Genomic DNA, 23925 nt, shown 5'->3' with positions numbered 1-23925 from the left:
TAAAAAGAAAAAATCTAGTTATAAATAATTATACGTTTCAATACATACACTTATTTTATATGATTAGTCATAAAATAAGTTTTATTAAAAATAATACTAATTTAAATTTTAAATACGAAAGGAATAATATTAATAAACAGATTAATGCACAAATTTATTTATACGTAATAAAACTCATTTAAAAAATTTGATCACTTTTAAATAATTTATTTGTGAGCGAGATGCTAGGAACGTCTATGTCATTATTATGATCATTTTCATTTTGTGAAGTACTGGATTTTAGAGAATTTGTTGGCTGTTTAAAGGCAGTATGTGTATGATCACTACTAGAGTTAATATTCATGGAAATTAGGGAGATCAGAGCTGCAGCTGTACTATGCATGAGATCTCGTCAAAATAAAATGTACGCCGGTCATGCTAACCAAAACAAGGAAAGTCGATACAGGCCAAGGTAGGAGAACCTGCTATCAGGATCCAGAAGACTGAAGAGAACGAAATAAAGAAGCCAATGTCATTAATGTTTGTTGCTCTTTCGCATGTCATTTTGCAGAGTTTCGACGTCGGGATCTTCTAGTTAAGATAATTCGCTCAAAATCACGTCATCCCTTGGAAATACCCTTAAAATGCTGAAGAGATGAGTGCAGTAATTAATAATTAATGCATGCCCAGTACGACAAGTCACATGATGCATGCACCATAATGAGAAATACTAAGGATAAAATCTCTGGTACTAATTTAAATGGTACGAGGTGAGAGAATGGCCGAAAGCTCTTATTATTTAACTAATTAATTGATTCCCATGGCAAACCTAGGCATGCAGACGGCATTGAACTTGAACTAAAGCTTGTCATGTATATGCGGAGAGAGATGAAGATGAAGGTGAAGACTTCGATATATATGCAACGTACGTCCTTTGTTTAATTAACAACGGCCATATCTAATTTAATTACAGTTTTAACTTACTATCATCAATGCGAGTCCAACCATGCTCAAAGCCAAATACCATCATATCTAATTCAACTACCAGAACCAAAGAGAGAGAGAGAGAGGAGGGCGCCCCCCCCCCCCCCCCCCCGGGGGGGGGGGGGGAGGAGATCAGGTTCTTACGCGCGTTCCCAATGATCCCTCCCCCTTGGCCCTCGCAGAAAAGGAAAACCCGGTAAGAAAACGGCAACACTTAAGATAAACCTGAAAGAGAACCAGCGATGAGAATGCTGGTAGTCCATGACCATGACAGTTAAAATTATTTACTAAGATTCATGATATTTACTTGTTTCTCTGCGCGCAGTGCATGTGCTTCTTGCTCTCTGCTCTGGTTTTTCTGTTTCTTTCTTTTAAGGCATAAAGAGCTTATTCCTGCACTGGCATCGCCAAGCTTCAGGGTAGTACTCCAGCGGAGTACTCAGACTAGGGTGAATGGGCACTCGCATGGGCGAGCACGGCGAACACCTCCCGCACTTAGATCGGCACGTAGGCGGTGATGATCCAAAGCCCAGAGCCCTACGACTAGGGACAAACCGCTCAAATATCGCTGATCCTGCTAGTCGTTTCTCGCCCTTCACGGCGTGCTGCCTCGGTACTGCTTGACTACCTGGAAGATAAGGAGCAGAATGAGTCTCGGTGTTGAAATTGTTGATCATAAGGGTTGGTGTGGTTTTTGCGCGCGTACCGTGTTGGGAAAGAGAGATAGCTGTGGCGGAGGCAAAGAAGAGAAATGTGAAGGCTGTGAGAGTTTGCAGAGTGCGACAACAGTGACGATGGTGGTGGTGGCGGCGGTGCAGTACGCCCATTGCAGGCATGGGAGCCGGGCAGGTTAGCGACAAGCCCTCCCGAGAAAATATAAATGCGGCTCAGGAGGGAGGAGAGACTGCATTCTTTAAAAGGAGTGACGTTAAGATTGCAGATTTTGCGTGTAATCGTGCGACTCTTCGAGTGTCGCAAGTCAAAGATACTGTACCTGTGTGTGTGTGTGTGAGAGAGAGAGAGAGAGAGAGAGAGAGAGTTGTACCGGCCGACATCGTGGGGGCTGGGTGTGCTTGGGTGGTGGACCTCCTATGCCCTGATTCCTGAGTATGATTGTGATGGCCTTCATCATCAGGATGAATACAGGCCGTATAGGACACTATGATGGTTAACGCCATTTTGATAACCAGCTGCCGAGGGGAAAAAAAAATGTTGGGAAAAAAAAATCTCATCCTGGAGTGGTTTGATTATTCTTACACAAATTAATATGTTCGTTATAGAGAAAATCTTTTAAGCTATTTTGATAAAAATTGTAGTTTTTTGTTACAAGATGTTTCAGTGTAGACATGAGCTTTTGTCTAGTAATAACCCCATTTCCTCATATTAAATATATTATTGGTATAAAAGATGCCAAATGAAGAAAGATTCACAAATATATATATTATGGAAATTGTATTAATGTTTTTAACTCTATGCATGGGGGTGTTGTAAAGGGTAATATTTACACGACGAGTAAAAAGGGTGCTGGAGTAGATCGATGAATGAAAACGAGAACACGTGTGGGGCGCAATAGAGGGGCGGGGTGGTGTTGTAAGGGGAAGAAGTTGAACATCTGAGTCAAGTCGATCTCTGAAGTTGAGACGGACCCCCAACCCAAACAATGCAAACATCATGGCTTTCGAGCTTTTCCCCTAACGTGGCGTGTACCATGCCCCTATTAAATTTTCCAAACAGTGTGGGGACCCACTTTTTCTGCTCTTGTTTCTTTTCTTATTGGAGCAGAAAGAAAATATTAATAATATTGTGTTGTGACAGGATCTGGAGAGCATGAGAAGGTGGGGGGTTTCATTAAATGAGGCCGTTGGCCGCATGTTGTTTCTGCGGAGTTCCGGCCTTGTGGGGTTCGGTAGCATTTAAAACGATCCCATGACTCAGCCTATTGAGGAGAGTGAGGACCAGAGCTAGACTGCCCAGGTAAGAATGGCCTTCTTTTCAAATAAAATTGATATGCTTAATTTGGTTTAATTATCACTCCATTCGAAGCTGCTTTGGTGTCCAAAGAGGTTGTGAGCATGTAAGATCAAGATGCTGACGATTTGAACAGTCGTGTAAGCAGCATTCTAAATGCTTGCTTACAAACAAAAGATGATGAGTTGCAGTGCACATGATTGCACTTGCACTGCTTCTTTTGTCCGTCTGGTGGGGATTAGTGATGAATCAGTCCGGTCAGGGAAAAAATTCTTAGCTGGGATCTCTCTTTCCATTTCTTCATCTTATCTGATCTCGGTTATCAGAAGTTTACCCAAAAACTTCGTACTTGACAAGATTTATTTATCTGTCCACCGTCATCCATTTTGGAGTTCTTTCTCATCTTACAAGTAAAAAGAAAATTTAGACTCTTTACAAGTAATATTATTATTTATAAATAATAATAAAATAATTTAAAAATGAAATCACCGTAAATTTAAATAAATAAAAATAGATAAATTTTAACTATTTATATTTATAATATAAAGGATAGGGTACCTTGAGGAGAAGGGCCATATGATATGGATGTGGAGGGAAGTCTAGAGCTAGTACGATGGCATGAGGCTGAGGAGTAGCTGGTAGGCAACTGTATGTAAAACCAGAGCAGCAAGCAACCATTATTTGTTTGTTTCGTAGACGTCGGGTGTGGAACAGTGGAAGGTTTGAAAGCGACACCACGGCTGGGCTTGAATCTACAGTTCTACTACGTGCATGCTCCTATAAGACAAAAAAAAATGTTGCTAAATGCATATATACCGGCCCCATCGATTCGAATTTATTGCGTGAATATATCCCGGACACTAATAGTCATATTATATAAATTTACTAACAGTCATACTATTTGATGCCGGATCGTAATTAAAGATAATTCTTACAGCTAGATAGACAACAAAAACTAGAGATTAAGATTAAGAAAAATCATAAATAAAGGGAGACTTTGAGATAAACTCTAAAATTAAGGTTTGAGATCATCATAAATCAAATATACCATTTTAAAACCCACAAGTCAGATTTAAATAGCTAACCAAAAACAAAAAAATTGTAATTAAAGCTAAACAATAGAATAAGGAATAAAATAATTATGGTTAAAATCTAGTTTAAAAATCCATAATTTGTTCCGGCAAATTCTCACTTTGTCCGTTAAAATTTTTTTAACTTAATATTAAGCTCAATAAAATTCATACTCTGTCAAAATAAATTTAAAACTTGTAACCTATTCTAAAATTATAAAATATTCTTATTATAATAGATTTATCTTCCAAATAATTTGTAGACGTAAACCTTATGTCAAATCATGTAAATTCGTATGTCTTAATTTTTATTTTACATTTGTTGTATTTATTTTTTATTTACTACTATGAATATACGTACATGCACTGTGCCACTGTTCCAGATCACCATTTTAGGCTATGGACAACATCGATCGAGGCTCGAGCCGCCATCCTAAACTAGGGATGACTCTTTCTCTTATTTCGATCCTTGAAGAAATTTACGTCCTTAACACTACAAATTAATAAGATTTTATATGATATGTTAGGTTTACATTACAATAAAAGTAACTTTATAATCTAACATACCACATCAAACCATATTTATCTAATATAGCTTCATATGATTTTATTTTTATGAAATCTTTTTATGACTAAAATATTTATCTTACTAATGTATTTTAAATAATTTTTTTTTTAAATTTTGTAAAATTATCCATTGTTCTAAAAGTGAAATATATAATTAATGAGATGAAAAGTGAGGATTCAAATTTCAAACATAAAAATATTATTTATGACAAAAACTTCAATTAATAAAAATGACTGTTAGTGCATTTATTTTATTTTATTTTAATGTTAATAAAAATTAAAATACATTAGCAGTCAAAACCATAGAGCAAAACCAACTGTCCTTGTGGCTTGTAGCAAGACTTAATTGACTTAGGCTATATTTGAATATTATGAGTCTCTCAGATCATTTGTGGATACTAATGAAATAATTTTTAAATAATAATAAATTGTTTTCAAATAGAAGTTAAATAGTCTTAGAAAAATTTAGTTTCCAAGCATACCCTTATACTAAAAGAAAATGCTATGTTGCCTCTCAAGTGTACCGCTATTCTATTTTGATTTTTTTAAGAAGAATATTTTAAAAAATTATGACTAGTGTATTTGTGTATATTTTTCTTAACATTAAAAAAAAACCAATACTAGATGTAGTTATAGAGTATACAAACGATATATAATCTTTTTGAAAAAGAGCGAGATCCATTATTAAAAAATTAATTTTTTCTTTTACGTGGATTTCAAATTTACTAACTTTTTTTAAATAAATTGTATAGTCCTTACGTATTACACGAATGCAAATATTATTTGTCTTTAAAAAAAGAATACACTAATATAAACTTGAAGGAACTGAATAGCATCATCAAATACTAAAACATAGAGTTTTTTTACTCATCATCCTTACACACTATATACCATTTATTTTTATTTTCTAATTTTTTTAATTTTTATTTTTAGTTTTATTATTTCTAAACTAATTGAGTTCTCCTATCTATTATCCATACACCATATATTTAGTAAAAAAAAAAATTAAAAAATTATGTATAATATGTAGTGAAAATAATGAGTATAATTTTTTTAAATAACAATTCTGTATACAATCTTGAAATGCGTAAACATCGTGTAATAGTTTTAAAAAATAGTGTGATTCATTATTAAAAAATTAATTTTTTATATAAATTTTATATTTTATTTACTTTTTAAAAAATAATTATATGATAATTATATAATTCACAATTATAAATATCTTTTCTCCTTTTTAAAAAATATTTACGTCAGGCAGCCTCGGTTTTGGCTTCCCTCCAGTTTGTTATTAACAGGACCTCTCTTATTCTAATAACTAAACATCAACGCGTGTGTTCTTTTCTAACAAATGGTAGAGATTCAAACTCATGGGTTTTTAAATTTTATTTTTCAGGCATCTCCCTTAAGGAATATATACATGTATATACATATAATTCATTATTTTATGAGCAAAATTAAAAAATATTATAAAAATGTTGTTATTTTATAAAAGTATAATTGATTAGAGTCGTCTAAGATCACCTAAATAGTCATATAGTCAGCTCGCCGACACCTAACTATATTTTTTAAAATATTGTGACTGCAAGAATAAATTTTTATCTAATTGTATAATGTGAGTAAAATATTCTAATATGTTATTTTGTTTTTCTTTATTTTTATTTATTAAATTATTTTTTTAGAAAAAAATTAAAACAACGATAAACAATTCTAGCACTACGCTTAATTTTTATTAATCTCTATCTGAATTTAAACATGAAAATATATTATTCGAGTTGAGCTTGAGTTTGATTTTTTAATAATCGAACCAAGTTTGGTCAAATATTACTCAATTTGATTATAATACTACTTTTTATTTTTAAAAATTTGAGATATTGACAAATGAATTTATAATTTAATTTTTCCTTTAAAAATGATGATAACGAGTATAAATTCATAGCTTTACATTTAAAATGAAGAATCATGTAAGTATATAATTTTAGTAACAGAAGATATCATGTCAAATTCTTAAAATATCAATATTTTTATAATCATGCTCATAAAATAGTGAGTTATATATATATATATACACACACTATGATATGATCAACGTGCAAAACAAGTTTGTCTAATTAGGTGAAATGATTATTTTTAAAAAAATAATGTATCTTCATTTTCAATTAATAACATAGTAAATAATTATATCAAATTTTATTAAATTATACGATAAATTAAGATCTCATTTAACAAAATAGACTAATCCATTCAAACAATTATTAATTTCTTATTATCATTATTACTGAACTTAGTTGTAGTAGAATAATAGTTAATAATATAAATTAAATAAAACTATGATTTATGCAAATACAAATATTAAGGCTTCGAATAAGGCCTACAATGGAATAAAACTAAGTAAAAACAAGTCTAATTAAAATAAAGCTCACTTGAGTCCAATTCCAACGTAAAATAACTTAATAATTTTGTAAAACTTAAGCTCTTCAAAAAAATCAATCCCACATAAACCAATAGTCAGAAATAATTCAGCCATGTCTTAAACACTAAGGAGTATATATATAATAATAACAAAATAATCTTTCATTAAATTTTATAAGACTTAACGAATTTAATAAAAAAATAAAAAAATTTAATAAAATAATAATAAAAATTATTATTTATGATTAGATAACGGTTTATTATAATAGAATAGATATTTTTCTTTTGGTAATCTTGCTCGTGGGATTTTTGTGATTTTATTTTTAATCTGTCATAGATATTTTGTTCATGAATCATGTTGTTGGTCTATGCAAAAGTTATGGGCCCATGGCAGATGCTTATAATGAAAGAGAGTTTTAAAACGTTTGAATCTTTACCGTTTGTTAAAAGAGAATACACGTGTCAGTGCTTAGTTATTAGACCAGAAGACGTCCTGGTAATGACGCACTGAAGGTAAGCCGAATCCGTGCTGCCACCGGTTGCTTGAACAAAACGAGGGGCCTGGAGGTCGGGATTGGAGAAAGTGGTATTCAGTGGGCCGAACAGAGAATTGATGGACTGAAGGAAGTAAAGAGACAACAAAAGTCTGGCCCATATGAAATGTAGCATTCTAGGGGTTCTCTTTGACAACTCATCTCCACAAATCAAAGTCAGGACAACGTACGGTACGTCATGTCATAATGCGGTGAGTCAGAGACAACAGAAAAAGGCTGGAGAAGTTTTTTTGTTTTTAAATTTTTTTTCCCTTCTTCTCCTACGTTACGAACTTAATATCATTACATTAAAAAAGATGATTGATAAAAAGATGGTAAAATTTTTCAATAAACACTCCAAAATAATAAATAATAATGTAAAAAAAATATTATTTGAAATCAATTTTTTAATTCTTACCCATATTTTATAAGAAAATACTGTCAATAAAAAAATGGATAAAAAGTATTTACATAAAAATAAATAATGGAATTACTGCCTGAGATGGTAAAAACTTTGCTGGAAGTGTTAAAAATAGAATGTATACTGTTACTTGTTATTTTGAAAAATTAAGATTTAAAAAAAATAGAAACATAGAGTAACAGCTAGAATCTAAACCGAGTCATCGGCGATGAGACAACACTATCGATAGCGGCACATGTAAGAAAAGAGTAGACGAGCTGATCCAAAGAATCAAATGTTAGTGTAGCCCAAGAGGCCGCACGTGGCCCCATAATAGGCTCCAGGACACTATTACGCGTAGAAAACACATGCAATAGGGGTCGAGCGTACATCAAAAGCGCTGAGTGGAAACATAATTTTCTATTGCAAGCATGATGATTGGTAGCTGTAGAGGTGGCGCGTGTAAGAAGGAGGATGTTGGGAAGTAGTAGATCAGTGAGAGTCTGTGATGACCCGCTTTTACGTGTATTTTTACTGAATGAGTGTTTTTAATTTAATTAATATATTGGTTTATTTATTTTAAATTATTGTATTTTAATTGATTTTTAATTTATTTGATGCGGTTTTTAATTTATTTTAGTCGTTTAATGTTTTTAAAATCATTTTCGGCGGATCAGTTTTTGGTCTTCGGAGTGAAGATTGGATCTCATTTCATTTCATTTCTCTTTTTCTTTTTCTCTTTTTCCGTTTTCTTTTTCTTCTTTTCTTTCATTTCTTTCTTTTTCTTCTTCTTTTCTTCCCCGGTTTCTCTCTCCCCTCGCAGCTCTCTTCTCTCTTCCATTCCCGTCGCCGCCGTTGACCAGCCCAGACCCGTCGCTCGCCAGCGATGTGGCCGGCATTGCCCACCTAGAAAAGTTCCCTGCCGGCCGGCGCATCACCCCCACCGAATCTCAGCCCCATCCAGCCAGCCGTTAGCCCCATACGCCTCTTCTAGGCCGCATGGATTCTTGCCGATTTCGGCGCTGTCGTTCCACCTCCAGCCACCATCTCTTCACAGCTTCTTCCCCTACTTCTTGCCAACCTAACCCACCCATTTCCGGTCTCGATCCGTTGTTGGAGCAGCTCCCACGAGCTCAACTCTGTTCAGCTCCTTTTTGGCCTTCCACCGCCATTTCCACCACCACCCACAACCAAACCTCACTTCTTTTAACTTCATAAACATCTCAAAACCATTCCCTATCAATTTCGTGTCTTGGTTTGTCACCGTTCGAAAGTGGGTAATTTATTACCCACAGTTACAGTGTAAAATATACTGTTACGTTGCTTTTCCTCTGTCGTTTGTAACATCGTGAGCTTTCGAAAAATACCGTATAGCGCTATAAGTATTTTTCAAACTCTAATTTTAGATTTAAATATATTTTGCTCTTACAATAATTTATTTAGTTGGTTGGTTGATTCCGGACTGAATCCGATGAGTTCGGAGGTCGGATGGATTGAGGACGAAGTTGTTTGATTTATTGATTGGTTGATTGGTTTGTGCCTTGAGGCGTGTATTACATATTGCATTCACGTGCATTTTATTTAATTGACAAAAATCATGTTTTGTTGACGTAAATGGATTTTCAGGTGTGTGTATCACGACCCCAAGTCGGGATGAGGTATTATCTCGGTGGAGCTCCTCTGGTCAATCGGGAGTAGATAATATTGAGTGACATCCCCTAGGTTGTCGCATGGCGACGACCGGATTGCACGATACGGTTACGCTGTCATGTACACTCCGTGATCCTTAGAGTGGCGGGGACTAGAGGATGGCCTGGCTAGGGACGCGCTGGGTGTGAGTATTGAATATCGCTCATTTAGGTGTCACACGCGTAGTCGTTACTTGCGGTGTGGCATAGAGCCAGAATATGCGGATGATCCCTAGGAGAAATCATGGTGCATGCATAATTTGATCGGTTTTTATGATTTTGGTTACAAGCCATTTTTTGGGAAAATGACGAGATTTGTTTTGAGGCAATGTGATCCATTTTCTGGAAAAATAGTGGTTTGTTTTGGGCAATTATTGGGGATAATGGCGATGAATGGTTTTAATGGTAATGTTTTTAGGCCAAATGAGTTTTTGGCTTGTGTGAAAAAATATGGTTTTACGGGTCATGTGCATTGGCTTTTCTTTCATGCATATTGTTTGAGTTTTAATATGCTTTTATCTAGTGGTATTTGGATCTCACTTACCTACGGCACTATTTTTAGTACCGTAGTTTTTGGTATAGAGTTCGAGGAAGAATAGGAGGTTAAGCCCGAGGATGCGGCTCTGCCGGAGTTCTGAGTGGAGTTATGCTTTATAGATGGTTTTAAAATAATATTTATAGTTTGTAATATTTTATTATATATATTTTGAACAATTTTGTATTAAACTAAGAAAAATTCTGGTATTTAATTATATGACTTTACTATTCGTTACGTATTTATTCGTGTACACACACTTGATACTTATCGATAAGGTGGTGACCCGCAATGTTACTATTTGGACATCTCGATTTTCTCATATTCGTGCGCGGAGATTTGGAGCTAGCCAAAGTCGATACTGTAGAGAAAAAACAAAAGGAAAAATGATGGAATAAAAATAAACGGAAGAGGATATAAATAAAAGAGCCACTGTACTGGCTGTGAGGGGTAGAAGTCGGAGCCAAAGTTCCAAACCCCTTCACCCAGATAGGTGGAATATCGAAGGACGGTTGAAATTCGGCGATGGTACGGAGAGAATGAAAACGAAGTAGCTTCCGTAATGGACAGTCTTTAAAAGCTCGAGTAGTTGTTTGTGTAGGGAGGTCTAATAATTATTATTATTTATTATTATTATTATTATTATTATTAGCGACAGACATGGCAGTAAAAACCCGTCATATGAATTTATACCGCGAAATAATAATAATAATAATAATTATATCTAAGAACCATAGTCAACTGATCACTGCCATACTGTACAAAGGCGGTAGTGTCCCCTAGGCCCTAGTCAACTTAGGTGGTATTGCCGGATGCTGTAAGCCACTGTTTAAGCTGTTACAAATTCATTAATTACACATGCCCTCTTACGTCACTATTCATCATGTTCAGGTTCCATATCCCACTCTTTTCCAACTAGAATGTTGAAGAGAGTTGACGAATGAGTAATTCTAATATATTTGTGCAATATATGGGTATAGTGTAAATACTTTTTCTTTTCTTTTTATTAAAAATAAAATTTTTTATTATATAAGTCTTTATTAACTTACTTTTTTTTAAAACTATTATTTTTTTATATATATTTTATACCTTTTCAAAAAGTCTTATGAAACTTTTTGTCGATCTTCACTCTCAAGTAGTAAATATTTAATTTAAAAAAATTTATATATGACATTATTTGATATAATATACTAAATTATAAAACATATTATATTATATTAATTTCCAAATTTTATTTTAATATTTTTTTTTCTAAATCTAACGATACTTCTTTTTCCTAAATTACTTACCTAAGAACTCTAAACATCCAAATATTACCAAAATTGTGATCATCTAAACGCCATCACACCTTCTATTCGATTTGACAATGTCTAGACCCCTTATATTTGACACCAAAGATGATTAAAATCTAAGCATTGCATTCATTTTCTAGTAAATATATATTTCGGTCTCCATAAATATTTAAGAGAAATTTTATTATTCATCTAAAATCTCATCTTCTATCTTCTTCTGTTACAAGTAATGTTAAATTGTTATGTCAATCACTAAAATGTCATTCACTTTAAATCTATCACATCATCATCATGAATTCATGCATAATTGGATAATAAAAAGAGAAATGATTTATATAAGTCTTAAATACACAGATTTTATATAAATCTTTTATAAAAAAAAATTTCATAATGAAAACATGTGAATTTGTTTTTTAAGATTCATATTTTTAAAATATATATATTTAAAACTGTTATTTTAACGAAAATTATGATAAAGAAAATTATTATTTAATATTTATACTAAAGTTTTTTGCGATCCTGTCCTTACATCTTCGTTTTGCTTTGTTGTTAAATGAAAACACGACCACTGTTCCCCGTAGGGGAGAAAGAACAAAGAAATAAAAAGCTGGAGGGAGTTAAATAAGAAGTAAAATAAAATAAAATAATAGAAGAGGATAATTAGTTTAGACAATAATAATTAAGACAGCGTAGTACGTGGCAGGCTAGGGTGCATCCTAGCTTGTAAAAAGTCCCTAGCAAAGAGGAGAGTCTCCGCCGCGCCTACTCTTTCTTTCTCCAAACTCACTCACCCACCCACCCACCCACCCGCACGCACTCTCTCTCTCTCTCTCTCTCGCACGCTCGTCCCAACTCGCCTCCCCTCCTCTCCTCCCCCAACACATTTAACCCATACCCACCACAAAATTACGACAACTGCACAGATCACCCGCGGGTCCCGGCGGATTCCTCGCCATGAACGCCGCTGCGACAACGACGACGACGACGACGTGCCGGTCCATACTCGACAAACCCCTCAACCAGCTCACCGAGGAGGACATTTCCCAGCTCACCCGCGAAGACTGCCGCAAATTCCTCAAAGATAAAGGTTTCTCCCGCAAACCCCCATCCTCCCCTATTCCCGATTTTGCCCTTCCCCGTGTTTCCCGCTCCCTGAAAACCCGTGGGAGGCTGCGACACTCCCTACACTCCCCCCCTCCACTCCATCCCTCCCCCCTCTCTCTGTGTAAATATGTAACCTGTTTAAAAAATGAATATAAAGAATGACACGTGTCCGTACAGGAATGCGCAGACCCTCGTGGAACAAATCGCAGGCGATCCAGCAGGTGATTTCCCTCAAGGCTCTGCTCGAGCCGAGCGTCGACGATTCCGCCTCCGGAGTTCTCAGGAAGGCCGTCGTTTCTCTTCCGCGCGTGAGTCTCACCCGCTCTTACCCTCCCCCCTCCCCGTTTGGTTCCCCAGAAAATCGACGAAAGAAAAATATCTTTTTATTAGCTTATAAATCCTCTGTGTCTGTTTTTTTTTTTTTTCTGCGAGGGGAGGGGACAGTTAGTGGCGGCTTTAGTTTGAGCAAAAGTACTAGAAGTTTGACCCAAATGTTGAAAAAAGGCTGACTTGAACATTGCTCTCTTTTGTTAATGATATCTAATCCTTTCCTAACTACCAAACAAAGCTTCACTTTTCTTTTTCGTTCAATTTTCGTTTGTTTTATATATTTTGAAAACTTATTTAACATGTTTCTTTTGAATGAATTAATTATATATTTGTAGGCGACTTCAAATTCGGTTGATTCGGTTAAGGAACCGAGTCCTGATGTCCAAGTTTCATTATCGGCAGAAGAATCACAAGGGAGAAGGGATCCGCCCAAATCAGCTCCTTCTGGGGATCGATCGGCTGATATAGATAACAATGCTGTTAGTCCCAGGTCTAGCCTTTAACATTACGTTTCTGGTTATGCCCTTATACTTAATGTGCTTTGAATTTTTTAATCGGTATTAATATGCTGTGATTAGCTAAGGAATTTTTTAACCAGGAAGTTATTGAATGGGGTTAATTTATTATCTGTCTTTGATTCTTTAAGATGGTTTTGAATATATTTTCTGTATGGTTGTTAATTTTTGTTTGCTGAGGCGTGTTCCTTTAGGACCTTTACACAGAAAACATTCTCCAAAATATTCTTTCAATTTTTTTGCGGTTGAAATTGCTTGGCTGCTATGTTGGGGATTGGCCGGTGTTGGTATCTTTGACGGCAAGGGGGATTGTTTAAACTCAAGGCAATATGGTTGGCTGATATTGTTTAAACTCAGAGTAAAGACTGAACAGGGACAGAGATATATGCTGATAGTGGATGCCCTTGCTGGTTAAGTTTCTTCGTAAAGAAGCTGGTGTCGATTGGTTGGTGTTGAGTGTAGGGTATGGTGAAGCCAAAAGTTGCTGAAACAAGATTTTCCTTGCTATATACGAATTATTTTCACACACTTTTTGGAAGTCAATATAGCTAGAAAGGTGAGCAAGAGCAACTGTAGGTATAAAAAGCTACTATATATTAGATAAAATTAGTATTTTTGTGCTCAATTGGAAGGAATCTAGAAAATGGAGGAGATTTTAAAACGGGGGCTGCAGAATGATGTGGCAGAATCATTGAACAGGCTAACTTTATAGCACCAGATTGAACGCCCAAAAAAAAAAAAAAAAAACTTATGCACCCCTACTATGCATGGAAAGTTTTGTGCTATGTCTATATCACAGTGATATCAATCTGTTATCTGGTGAGTAGGATTGGCAGTGTATTGAGAAAGCCATAGCATGAAGATGTACCTAACCAACAGTTAATTGTGCAGATTGTTTCCAGAAACTTTTTCAGTTTTATTGACCAGACACTTTTCTAACATGAGAGATGCACTTTTAATCTAAAAAAAGAAAAAACTCAACTTGGTGAGGTTTAACTTTGCATACCATCCTAATTAGTGAGATATTTGACCCATCGTCAATTCCTTATCTGAATGCTATATTTTGGATTATGTTACTATTTCTGCTAGGGAGTGGTTTATGGTTGGATTTTGTTATGTGGCCTGGGTTTCATGCTATAATGAGGGATTTCCACGAACCAAAGTGATCACACACGCGCACACATGAACCAGAGAGTAGGCTTTGATTCCATTCTAATCCTGCATCCTATTGCAAATCTCTATTCGCCAAATATTGTGCAAATTTAGAAAGAACCAATGCTTTTATCTTTTAGTGCTGAATTTCAGGACAGATAAAAGCAAATGATTTTCTATTTTCTCTTTCCACTTCTTGATATTTTGGATATTAATGAAAGCGATTGAAGTTTAAACTTTAAAGTCATCTGTTGATTATCTGGCAGGATGTGAAAACACCAGATCAAAAATCACCTTGTCTAGAACTTGATGAGCAGAATGTAATTATAAACAGTGCTTTGCACTTTTAAATGTCGTATTTTTTTTTTCTTTAGTGGAATTTTTTTTCTTAAATCAAGTGCAAATTCCATGGCTACTTACTGTAAAAAAGAGTGGCATATCATGTCCATCCACATGTTTGAATAAGTTTTATAAATTGAAGTATTTGACAATGTGGGCACAGGAGTCCGAGTGCTACAAATCCTTCAGTGGGGCAAATGACGATTTTCTATTGTGGCAAGGTGAATGTATATGATGGAGTGCCAACTGATAAGGTAATGATACTTGGATACCTGGTGGTAACTCCAGTCACATGTTGATCTTACAATACAACTATCTGGATTTCACAGGCACAAGCAATCATGCATCTTGCTGCAAGTCCGATCCATTTACCTCAGGATGATGCACTTTGTGGAGCTGCAGCTGTTTGGTCTCCATGCCATTTACAGATATCAAGTGACAAAGATCATCTTATTCCTCCTTGTAACAATATCTCGCAAATCATGCAAACAGGTAACTTTTTCAAAACAATTTCCTAGCTTATTGTTTGAGTACTGTTGGAAGGCTAACCTTATTGTTTGAGCACTGTTGGAAGGCTATGTATCAGTTTTTCTCATGATTGCTTCAGCTGTACTTGAAACTGTACTTGAAGCTGTACTTGATCTGCCATATATAAGCACTTCTTTCGCATTTGCAGATGGATAACATTGCTAATTTATATCTTCCCTTTCTTTTAGATAATTTTACTACTGAAAGTTGACACTTATTTATTTCATGTGAAATTGGCCTGCTGCACTTGTTTTGTTCATTGCTTATTTTCAAAGGTAGCTAGGTAACCAGTTGTTTTTATTTTGTTTCACAGAGAAGGTGACAGAATATGCTCAGCAGTATAGGGACAAAGGGAGCATTCCTCGTGACCCTGGTAAGAAATTTCGTTCGCATATAATTTTTGTGTATTTTGCCTTTTTTTTTTTTGGGGGGGGGGGGGGGGGGGGGGGGGGGGGGGGGTAAGAGGGGGTGGACGGATTCAACTATGTTTACAGTTTTGCATGAAGAAATTCATGAAGGAATTCTTATCACATAAATATTATGGTGGCCAAGGACATGCTTAGTGATATACTTGTATGGGTAAATGCTAAGCATGTGCATGCTTAGATGGTGTATATCCAAATAAGTAAATAAATGAATAACAAAACTTGGGGTGCTTTTGTTAAGTGCCGAGGGGCCATGTACCCGCACATTTGCATTTAACTTAATGAGACCTCTGTGCATGCTATGAGGGGCTGATGATAGCATTTTAGGGAATTAATTAGTCAAAGGAGCTTCCTACCATGTAATATATGAAAATGATCTCCTTTTGAACTTTTGGTGGTCTTTCTTAAGATGTAGAGGGTCAGGCGAACAGAAAGGTCTCATTGCAGAGATATCTGGAAAAGCGGAAAGACAGGTACCTAATCTGGATAAATTTTGTGCTGGGATTGTTTTCAAGTCTTCAATCTCACCTCATATCGTTTTCTGCTCACGTTCCTTGAAGGGGAAGGTTAAAGATAAAGAAAACTATGGGATCGACAACTTCTAGTTTGGAGATGTACTTAAACCATCAAGTGAGGACACATGTACCAAATGGGAAATCAAGCCGGAGTAGCACGAGCTCTCCACCACAGCATGGACTACCACAAACCGTTAGTTCTGTCGACAATCAGCTAAAGAGTGCTGGTCTTGCTGTTGATCTCAACGACAAAGGTAAGCTTGATAGTCATTTGTCTGCATCTTTCTTTACTTGTAATCTGCATAACTCGTTTACACAACTTGTCACACGTATTGATGAAAAAATAATGACACAAAACAGATAGCTGCAATATGAGCATTAATATCTTAGCAGATGATCAACAGGTTCTCCATTTTGACTTGACTGATGACTAGTAGCCATCAAGAAATGGTTATCAAACAAAACTAATTCCTCGTGAACTGGTCATCGGTCATTTATAGATTATTTGTTGGCTGCATTGCAGATGTCCAAGACTGCTGAATTGGAACCACTCTTTAGGTCAGACGGTGTTTGGAGTTAAATTGAGAGCCGTACTTAGATAATCACTAGGCTAAACATAAACGGGGAAGACGAAACCAATGTGACAGCCCCCTCCATGGCCTGCCTTTTGCATGATTTGTGCTGGCTCTACGGACAGTAAGTCTTGTAATGTCTATTTCTGGAGAAGCTGCTGTGGAAAATTTTCTGTTCTGAATGGGGGGGCCAGTTCGAACTAACCTGATCAATTTTGTAATGCCAACAATCATTTTTCCTTCTTTAGGAATCTCTTTCTCGAGGGTAAGATTTCTTGGTTGAGATTAGAGCCGGAAGCAGCCATTTTCCGTTCATTATGTAAATGTATGCTTTATGTTGCTATGCTATTGCCAATAGCTTATTCTACAATTTGAAGTAGTTTTATTTTATTTTTATTCATTTCAGATGGTTAGGGTAACAGATGGTAGTAGTGGCCGTGGTGCCCCCGGTTAAGGGCGATATCCTAAGAGGTAATGATGGTGCTGGTAGTAGTGATATGGTGGCATCATTCGCAATGGGGATGGGGCTGGAAGTTGGGTGCGTTTGACCCTTTTTTGTGTTTGGGGTGACTCAGACGTCTTGTCGTTTTCTACTCATGTTTCCAAAATTTTCACAAACTACTACTTATCGTTTTGTTAGCTGTGGGTCCCCACGGCCACTTTGCAAGGCTATTATTGCATTCCAAAACTGGTTTTCTGGGCGGTGGCAGTTAAAATGTCTCAAGGCGAAATGTGACAGAAAAATCGATTGTTTATCGCAATTGGATTCGAAGTGGAATGCCTCTGCCTTCCACCTCACTGTTTTAGAAAAGTGAGATAATCAATTGCAATACAATTAAGATCATCATTTGTTGATGGCAAAGGCTTGTGTTCTCCTCTCCTGTTTAACTTCCCTTTCCGAATAAATACGTAGTATGTTAATTTTGGTTTTGAGTATTATTTGAGTTAAAAAACAATAATCTTAATTACCCATTATAATTTTTTATTTTTTAAAGTGACTGAGTAATAGGCCTGCAACCCAGGCTGTGTTTGGATCCGACCCGACCCGATTCTCAGAAGAACAAAACATAACTCGATCCGACTAAAGTCGGATCAACCCGACTTCGCTCAGAATATTGAAATAGGCACAGAACTCGCAGGATCTCCACCACGAACTTGGTGTAGCAGAAAACATATAGCATAGTGGAGACGCCGGCCGAATAATAAGATGACGACAACCCGTGTTTTCCTTGGTCTCGTACCCCGTAAGAACGAAGACACTGCCGCCAATGACACACTGATGAGGATTGCCATATCTCCTCCTCGAACTTGGTGTAGCAGAAAACATACAACATAGTGGAGACGCCGGTCGAACAATAAGATGACGACAACTCACGTTTTCCTTGACCTCGTACCTCGTAAGAACGAAGACACTGCCGCCAATGACACACCGATGAGGAACCATGAATCGAGTCCACCAACCACGTTTTCCGTCGAGTCCATGAATCGAGTCAAGATTCGATCCCTCAACTTCAACAGAGTCTCCATGAGCGCCCTCCCATATTTTCCCCAGCTCTGAAACCATCTCTTGGGGAGAAACTCGTCGATCTCTTGGGGAGAACTCGTCCCACCACGTGAACGTCTTCTTCATCTCATGCTGGCTCCAAGCCTTCCGTCGAGTCCATGAATCGAGTCAAGATCCGATTCCTCAACCTCAACAAAGTCTCCATGAGCGCCCTCCCATAGTTTCCCCAGCTCATAAACGATCTCTTGGGGAGAACCTGTTGGCACGAACACCCCCCTTCCTGAAAATTTGAGATCTAGAAAGAAAATAAAGAAGACGAAGACGGGTTGAGCCAGTTGTACGGGTCGAATCCGACCACTAGCCAAAACCGCTCTTCTCAGATCGGATCGGGTCGGTGTTCACGGACAGGTCGGGTCGCTCGGTTTCCTACACAGGCCTACTGAGTAATGTAAGATTATGAAAAATGATGTACATAATAATTTTCACAATTATTTACACAATCCTATTTTAAATTAGTAGTATTTTTTTTTATAAAAGTAATATATTTAAAATATAGTTGTATAAAGAGGATATTATTTTTTATGGCATTTGAATTTTAGTGTATTTTAATTATAAAACGTAAGATTTTATTTATAATAATCAAAATTTAATATGTATATTTCAAATCAAATTATATATATAGTGGGTAGTGTAGAAGTTTTAGATCCCATTTTGATGTTGAGTTAAGATGAATTAAATTCTTTATAAATAGTAGTGAGTTGAGATGGTAAATTGAGTTTTGTAGGATATGTTTAAGATGAATTTAAATATATTTAAATGTTAAGATGAATTTAGATATATTTATAGGAAGTTGAAAAATATTGTGGGTCTTGCGTGTAAAAAGATATTGAATTAAAAAAAATTATAGGTCTCATATGTAATAAAATTTTAAGTTGAAATAGTTTAATTTAAGAATTAAATTCAATTTAAAATTAGACTAAATAAAATTAATTTCACTTCAATCCAACTTCTAACCGTACCTTATAACAACGTTATTTATTAAAAACAGTAACAATGACTCGTATGGTATAGGATGCATCGTAGGATGATATTTTTTTTTTGTTTTTCTTGTTTTTAATACAAGCTAGAGCCACAAACCACAAACGAAAGTAGAGAAAATTAAACGGTACACGTGGCGCACACTGGCGAGAAAATCTTAAACCGGACGTTCGAGAATGATAACCAATAATCTGAATAAATTCTTGTATAAAAACCCGAAAGACACGCCTACAGCTCCTGTCTTCCGCCATTTCTAAAGGTGCGTTTAGAAGTAGCTGAGTCACTCCGAGTCCAAGGGTGAGTCACGCCATGGCAATCGAGGTGAGTTCCTTCTTCTACCCAGCTTGATGATTAGTATCGCTTCCTAGTCTCGCTATCTATTTCGGAGTATAACATTAACGTTTACTCTATAATCATCATTAAAAATTTCGTAGTTGTAGTCCTGATGGTTTTTTTTTTTTTTTTTTAATAAATAAACCTAATAATTAACGGAAAAACAGGCTTGGTTCATGGACGAGAGCGATGAAGATCCGAGGCTTCCGCACCATCGTATTCCTAAAGAGTTTGTTCCATTGGACCACTTGGCTGGTCAGAACTCTCGCTCTCGCTCTCTGTTTTTTTTTGTTCTGTTTTGAACTTATTGCTGATGAGAAGGGGTGACTATGCAGACTTGGGAGTGTTGTATTGGCACTTGAATCCAAAAGACTACGAGAAAGATGAGGAATTGCAGAGAATCAGGGAAGCAAGAGGGTACAATTACATGGTAGTACACTCGAGTTATTATTTTCTGCTCCTTTTCTTCTTCCTAGTATTAAATGATTCGAGGCGACTCTTTGCTTATCGCTAACTGTTTATCTCAATATCTTAATACGGAGGAATTACAACTTCAAAAATAGATATAATTTATTAATCAATACAAGTTTGGGTTGAAATGTCTTTCCTTTTCTTGGCTGTCTACAGAAACAACCGGTTTTGTATTTTTTCCTTCCAGTATCCTCAGTGGCTCAGTGAAAATTCAATATTTTGCTTTGTAGTGTGGAAGAAGAAAATATGAGTGACACGCATTGTAGTGCTATAAAATATATATGTAAGAGTGAAAATATTATATCCCTTATTGGATTGGATCCTTGTATTGAACGAGTAATGGAAGAAAGTCATGCCCGTTTGTCAAATGCTTGTAATGGGTTTGTGGGTTCTTCTACCAAGTGCAGATATTTGTTTTGGCTGACGCGATCGTTTATATTCAATATATTGAAGGATTTGCTTGATTTATGCCCGGAGAAAGTGGTCAACTACGAAGAGAAGCTGAAGAACTTCTACACGGAGCATATACATGCTGACGAAGAAATACGCTACTGTTTGGAAGGAAGCGGGTACTTTGATGTTCGAGACAAAGATGACCGTTGGATTCGCATCTGGATCAAGGCTGGTGATCTTATCATCTTGCCAGCCGGAATCTACCACCGCTTCACTCTTGACACCAATAACTATACCAAGGTAATTGATAAATTTTCTCCAACTTTATGATAAATCACGATTTTCTAGTCATTTTGCTGCTTTCCAACAATGCTATGGAGGACTACCTTCAAGTCGTTGGTAATAAATTTTTTCAGACATTCATAGAATTTTTCTTCATAGATAGCGTTGCAACAAGAAACAAGCCTATTGTCCTTAACCTGAGTGGGGTTTGGGACATTAGGAACCAAAGTACTGATTATGGATTTTACCTCCTTGAGAAGTCATCCCAAAAGAAAGGGATTTAACAACCCAAACTACTGAATTCCCAACAATTTCCCAACCCTTTTTTAAGAACAAGGCATTAAAACCATGTGGTCCAGAGGCCTTACCATCCTTTAGAGTAAAAAAAATCTCCAATCTCCTCATCAGATACATGTTTCACAAGATCCTCGACATTGAGGGGGGTTAATCTTCTCGGTATAGCCTTTAGCGAGGTGTCTAAAACTATCTCAGCTTTCATAGTGCGAGAGGTGAGAACATTTTTAAAGAAATACACAATGTTGTACTTCACCTCACGAGGGTCTTCAAGTTTGGTTCCATCGACGTTTACAAATTGAAATAACTTTACTCCTAACATGGAGGCCATAGAAAGCTAGTGTTTTGGTCACTTTACTGAATTTGCTGCACTCTATTGGTTTTTGTCCAAGGAAACTTTCCTCTTCTCTGAAAATCATTTCTCCTGATATCTTATAATTTGATTGGTTATTATCTTGATTTGATTTCATCTATGACATTCTTGATTATTTGTTACCATTGTCTGGGTAGTAGCCCTGGAGGAGTATTACTTCAATTATGGTCAAGCTTGTAGAATGAAACAAACTATTTATAGCACTGTATATATAAGGGAAACTGCTCCTATAGAGGATTACCTTCTCTAGATTTTCGTTTTCTTCCAGGAAAAAAAAAGGATTTCACCGATGAACAAAATAACTTTACAGCACCCAAATATGTTGGTTTTGATTGTTGTCAAATTGACTTGTAACATTAACAAGGTTTTGCTGGTTGGGTGGCTAATTGGTGTGAGTTGGTTGGACAGTTGATGAGGTTATTTCTTGGAGAGCCAGTGTGGACTGCATATAATCGGCCACAGGAAGATCACCCGGCCAGAAAGGAGTACGTCAAGAGTGTGATTGAGAAAGTGGGAGTGCCATTGGAAGCTCACTAAGCGTTATGTGTAATGCTATGTACCGATATGAGAGTGCCACCTTGAAGCTGGTTGAAGTTGTGGAGTTTAGGGCTAGAAAGTTATATACATGTATTGGTGTTGCAAGGTCTCTCGACTATTTACCATGTTAGTAGATAATTGAGCTGAACTTTACGTGTATAGGCTATTATATGAGATGGAAGAAACTCCATTTAATAAGATAGCGTTGCGTATTAATTATTAATATTTTGTGTTATACTGTTATTAATTTAGGGGATAAAGGAAAGGTCTTCTCTAAGGCCCAACCCAAGGTTTAAACCGGAGTCCTGACCATTCGAGCCCAATTTTTCTGTTTGGACATCCTCGATCACGATCACAGTTATCTTTTTTTTTTTTTTTTTCTAAAGCTGATTATCAAGGAGGTGAGAAATGGTAAACACCGACACTTCTGACAATTATCACCTGAAATGTTCACTATTCGTTTGAAGGCAAAGCAATGATAAATAGTGTCGAGACCATCAATTCATGAATTCAATATGGACGATTATTATTTTTTGGGGGGTGTTACAATTCGTTTTGAATTTTGAAAACACATTCTACCGACCTTTCATGGTTTCATGAACGAAATCCGACCATATGATGGTGGATCAAGTCTGTAACTTCAACAGCCTGATGAATTTCAAGGTCCATTGCATTTTTTTAAGTCTTTTTTATATAACAAATTGATGTGATTGAACTTATAAGATTTAAATTATACCATGTTATTTAGTTATTTATATAAAAATGTAATTATTTATATAAAAATGTAATGTATTGTGTGTAGGGATTATGAGTATTAAAATTCTTTTGTAAAATTCTCGTCTTAATCATAAGATTGAAATTAAAAAGTTAAAATTATTGATAAGATTTACGCGAATATCTTGTATACATCCGACTTACAAGTAGATCAATTTTCACTTGTTTATTTGACCGCACACATAAAATAAAAATAAAAAATATTTGTAATCATGAATTATAAGATTATTGCGTAATTGTTTTGAAAAAAATGAATAAAATATAATATTTATATAAAAAAATATTAATTTTTTTTAATAATAAATTTACTTTTTTTTTTTTTAAATCACTGTATACAATTCATAATTATCCGTAGAATTACTCGACAATAAAAACAAGAGAAACATACAAAACAGGAGAAACGTATAAAACATGCGGCGTGACTCTCTTTGCACGCCAATAGGCACCATTCAGCAACATTCCCTCGTAACCAAAGAGTGGTTTCGTCTTTCTATTTCCCACACTCAAAATATATGTTCATTGAATCGTATGGGGCTCTCTCGTCAAAGGATCAAAGCTTTTTAAGTCTCCACAGCCGAAGGAAGCCAACAATGGGTGCCCCGAAAAAGGTATGGGGTTGTACGGATATCTCTTCTATAGCAGTAAAGCCACTTTTACGGACTTTTATGGGTAAAAAATGGTGGCTAGTTGAGCTTGCGTTCACATTTGCTTCCGCCATCTTCCATCGCCAAAGCCACCTTTATGGGTCAAAAATGGTGGCTAGTTGACAACCTACATCAAGCTTGCGTTCACATTTGCTTCCGCCATCTTCCACCTCCTTTAACTCCTATAAATACATGTTTTTGCTTTTAAAAACCTATCCCATTTTGAAAAGAAAAATTTAGAGAAAGAGAGAGTTTTAGAGAGAAAAATAGTGAGGTTTCTCCTATATATTATCTTTCCTTTTATAATAAAGAGTGAGTTTTCTCATTTTATAAGAGAGGGTATTGTCAATTGTGTTCTCTTTATTCAAGAGAGAAAT

At 35.8% G+C, this 23925-nt stretch overlaps 3 protein-coding genes and 1 long non-coding RNA gene across 7 annotated transcripts; 3 read left to right on the top strand and 1 right to left on the bottom strand.

Moving 5' to 3' along the window:
- Nucleotides 1-894: 894 nt before the first annotated feature.
- Nucleotides 895-1939, bottom strand: LOC122295135 (EPIDERMAL PATTERNING FACTOR-like protein 5). The gene is made up of 2 exons (XM_043104201.1): nucleotides 1670-1939; nucleotides 895-1591 (listed from the first exon to the last, which is right to left on the bottom strand). Exons 1-2 carry the CDS (start codon nucleotides 1797-1799, stop codon nucleotides 1335-1337), a joined length of 387 nt encoding a protein of 128 aa, XP_042960135.1. The 5' UTR covers nucleotides 1800-1939; the 3' UTR covers nucleotides 895-1334.
- Nucleotides 1940-2739: 800 nt separating this feature from the next.
- Nucleotides 2740-3839, top strand: LOC122295128. The gene is made up of 2 exons (XR_006237863.1): nucleotides 2740-2937; nucleotides 3480-3839. It is a non-coding gene; the product is annotated as an uncharacterized LOC122295128 (long non-coding RNA).
- An 8378-nt stretch (nucleotides 3840-12217) lies between these two features.
- LOC122300768 (protein TIFY 4B) lies at nucleotides 12218-17841 on the top strand. Of its 4 annotated transcripts, XR_006240079.1 has the most exons (10): nucleotides 12218-12512; nucleotides 12707-12837; nucleotides 13195-13349; nucleotides 15029-15119; nucleotides 15195-15357; nucleotides 15707-15766; nucleotides 16228-16291; nucleotides 16379-16587; nucleotides 16857-17170; nucleotides 17312-17841. XR_006240079.1 is itself a non-coding variant. In XM_043111647.1 (9 exons), the coding sequence occupies exons 1-9, from the start codon at nucleotides 12380-12382 to the stop codon at nucleotides 17317-17319; spliced, it is 1014 nt and encodes a 337-aa protein (XP_042967581.1). In that variant the 5' UTR covers nucleotides 12218-12379; the 3' UTR covers nucleotides 17320-17841. The 4 variants fall into 4 exon arrangements, 3 of the variants coding, with proteins under 3 accessions (XP_042967581.1, XP_042967580.1, XP_042967579.1); XM_043111647.1 differs by lacking the exon at nucleotides 16857-17170; XM_043111646.1 differs by lacking the exon at nucleotides 17312-17841 and having other exon boundaries at nucleotides 16234-16291; nucleotides 16857-17275.
- Nucleotides 17842-19606: 1765 nt separating this feature from the next.
- Nucleotides 19607-22353, top strand: LOC122300767 (1,2-dihydroxy-3-keto-5-methylthiopentene dioxygenase 1). Its single transcript, XM_043111644.1, has 5 exons — nucleotides 19607-19768; nucleotides 19948-20035; nucleotides 20116-20210; nucleotides 20705-20944; nucleotides 22002-22353. Exons 1-5 carry the CDS (start codon nucleotides 19757-19759, stop codon nucleotides 22128-22130), a joined length of 564 nt encoding a protein of 187 aa, XP_042967578.1. The 5' UTR covers nucleotides 19607-19756; the 3' UTR covers nucleotides 22131-22353.
- The last annotated feature ends 1572 nt before the right edge of the window (nucleotides 22354-23925 follow it).

Source organism: Carya illinoinensis, chromosome 2, assembly GCF_018687715.1.
Source record: "Carya illinoinensis cultivar Pawnee chromosome 2, C.illinoinensisPawnee_v1, whole genome shotgun sequence".
Taxonomy (NCBI): domain Eukaryota; kingdom Viridiplantae; phylum Streptophyta; class Magnoliopsida; order Fagales; family Juglandaceae; genus Carya; species Carya illinoinensis.
Note: the sequence above shows the minus strand (reverse complement) of the source record. Positions and strands in the feature narration are given on the sequence as shown.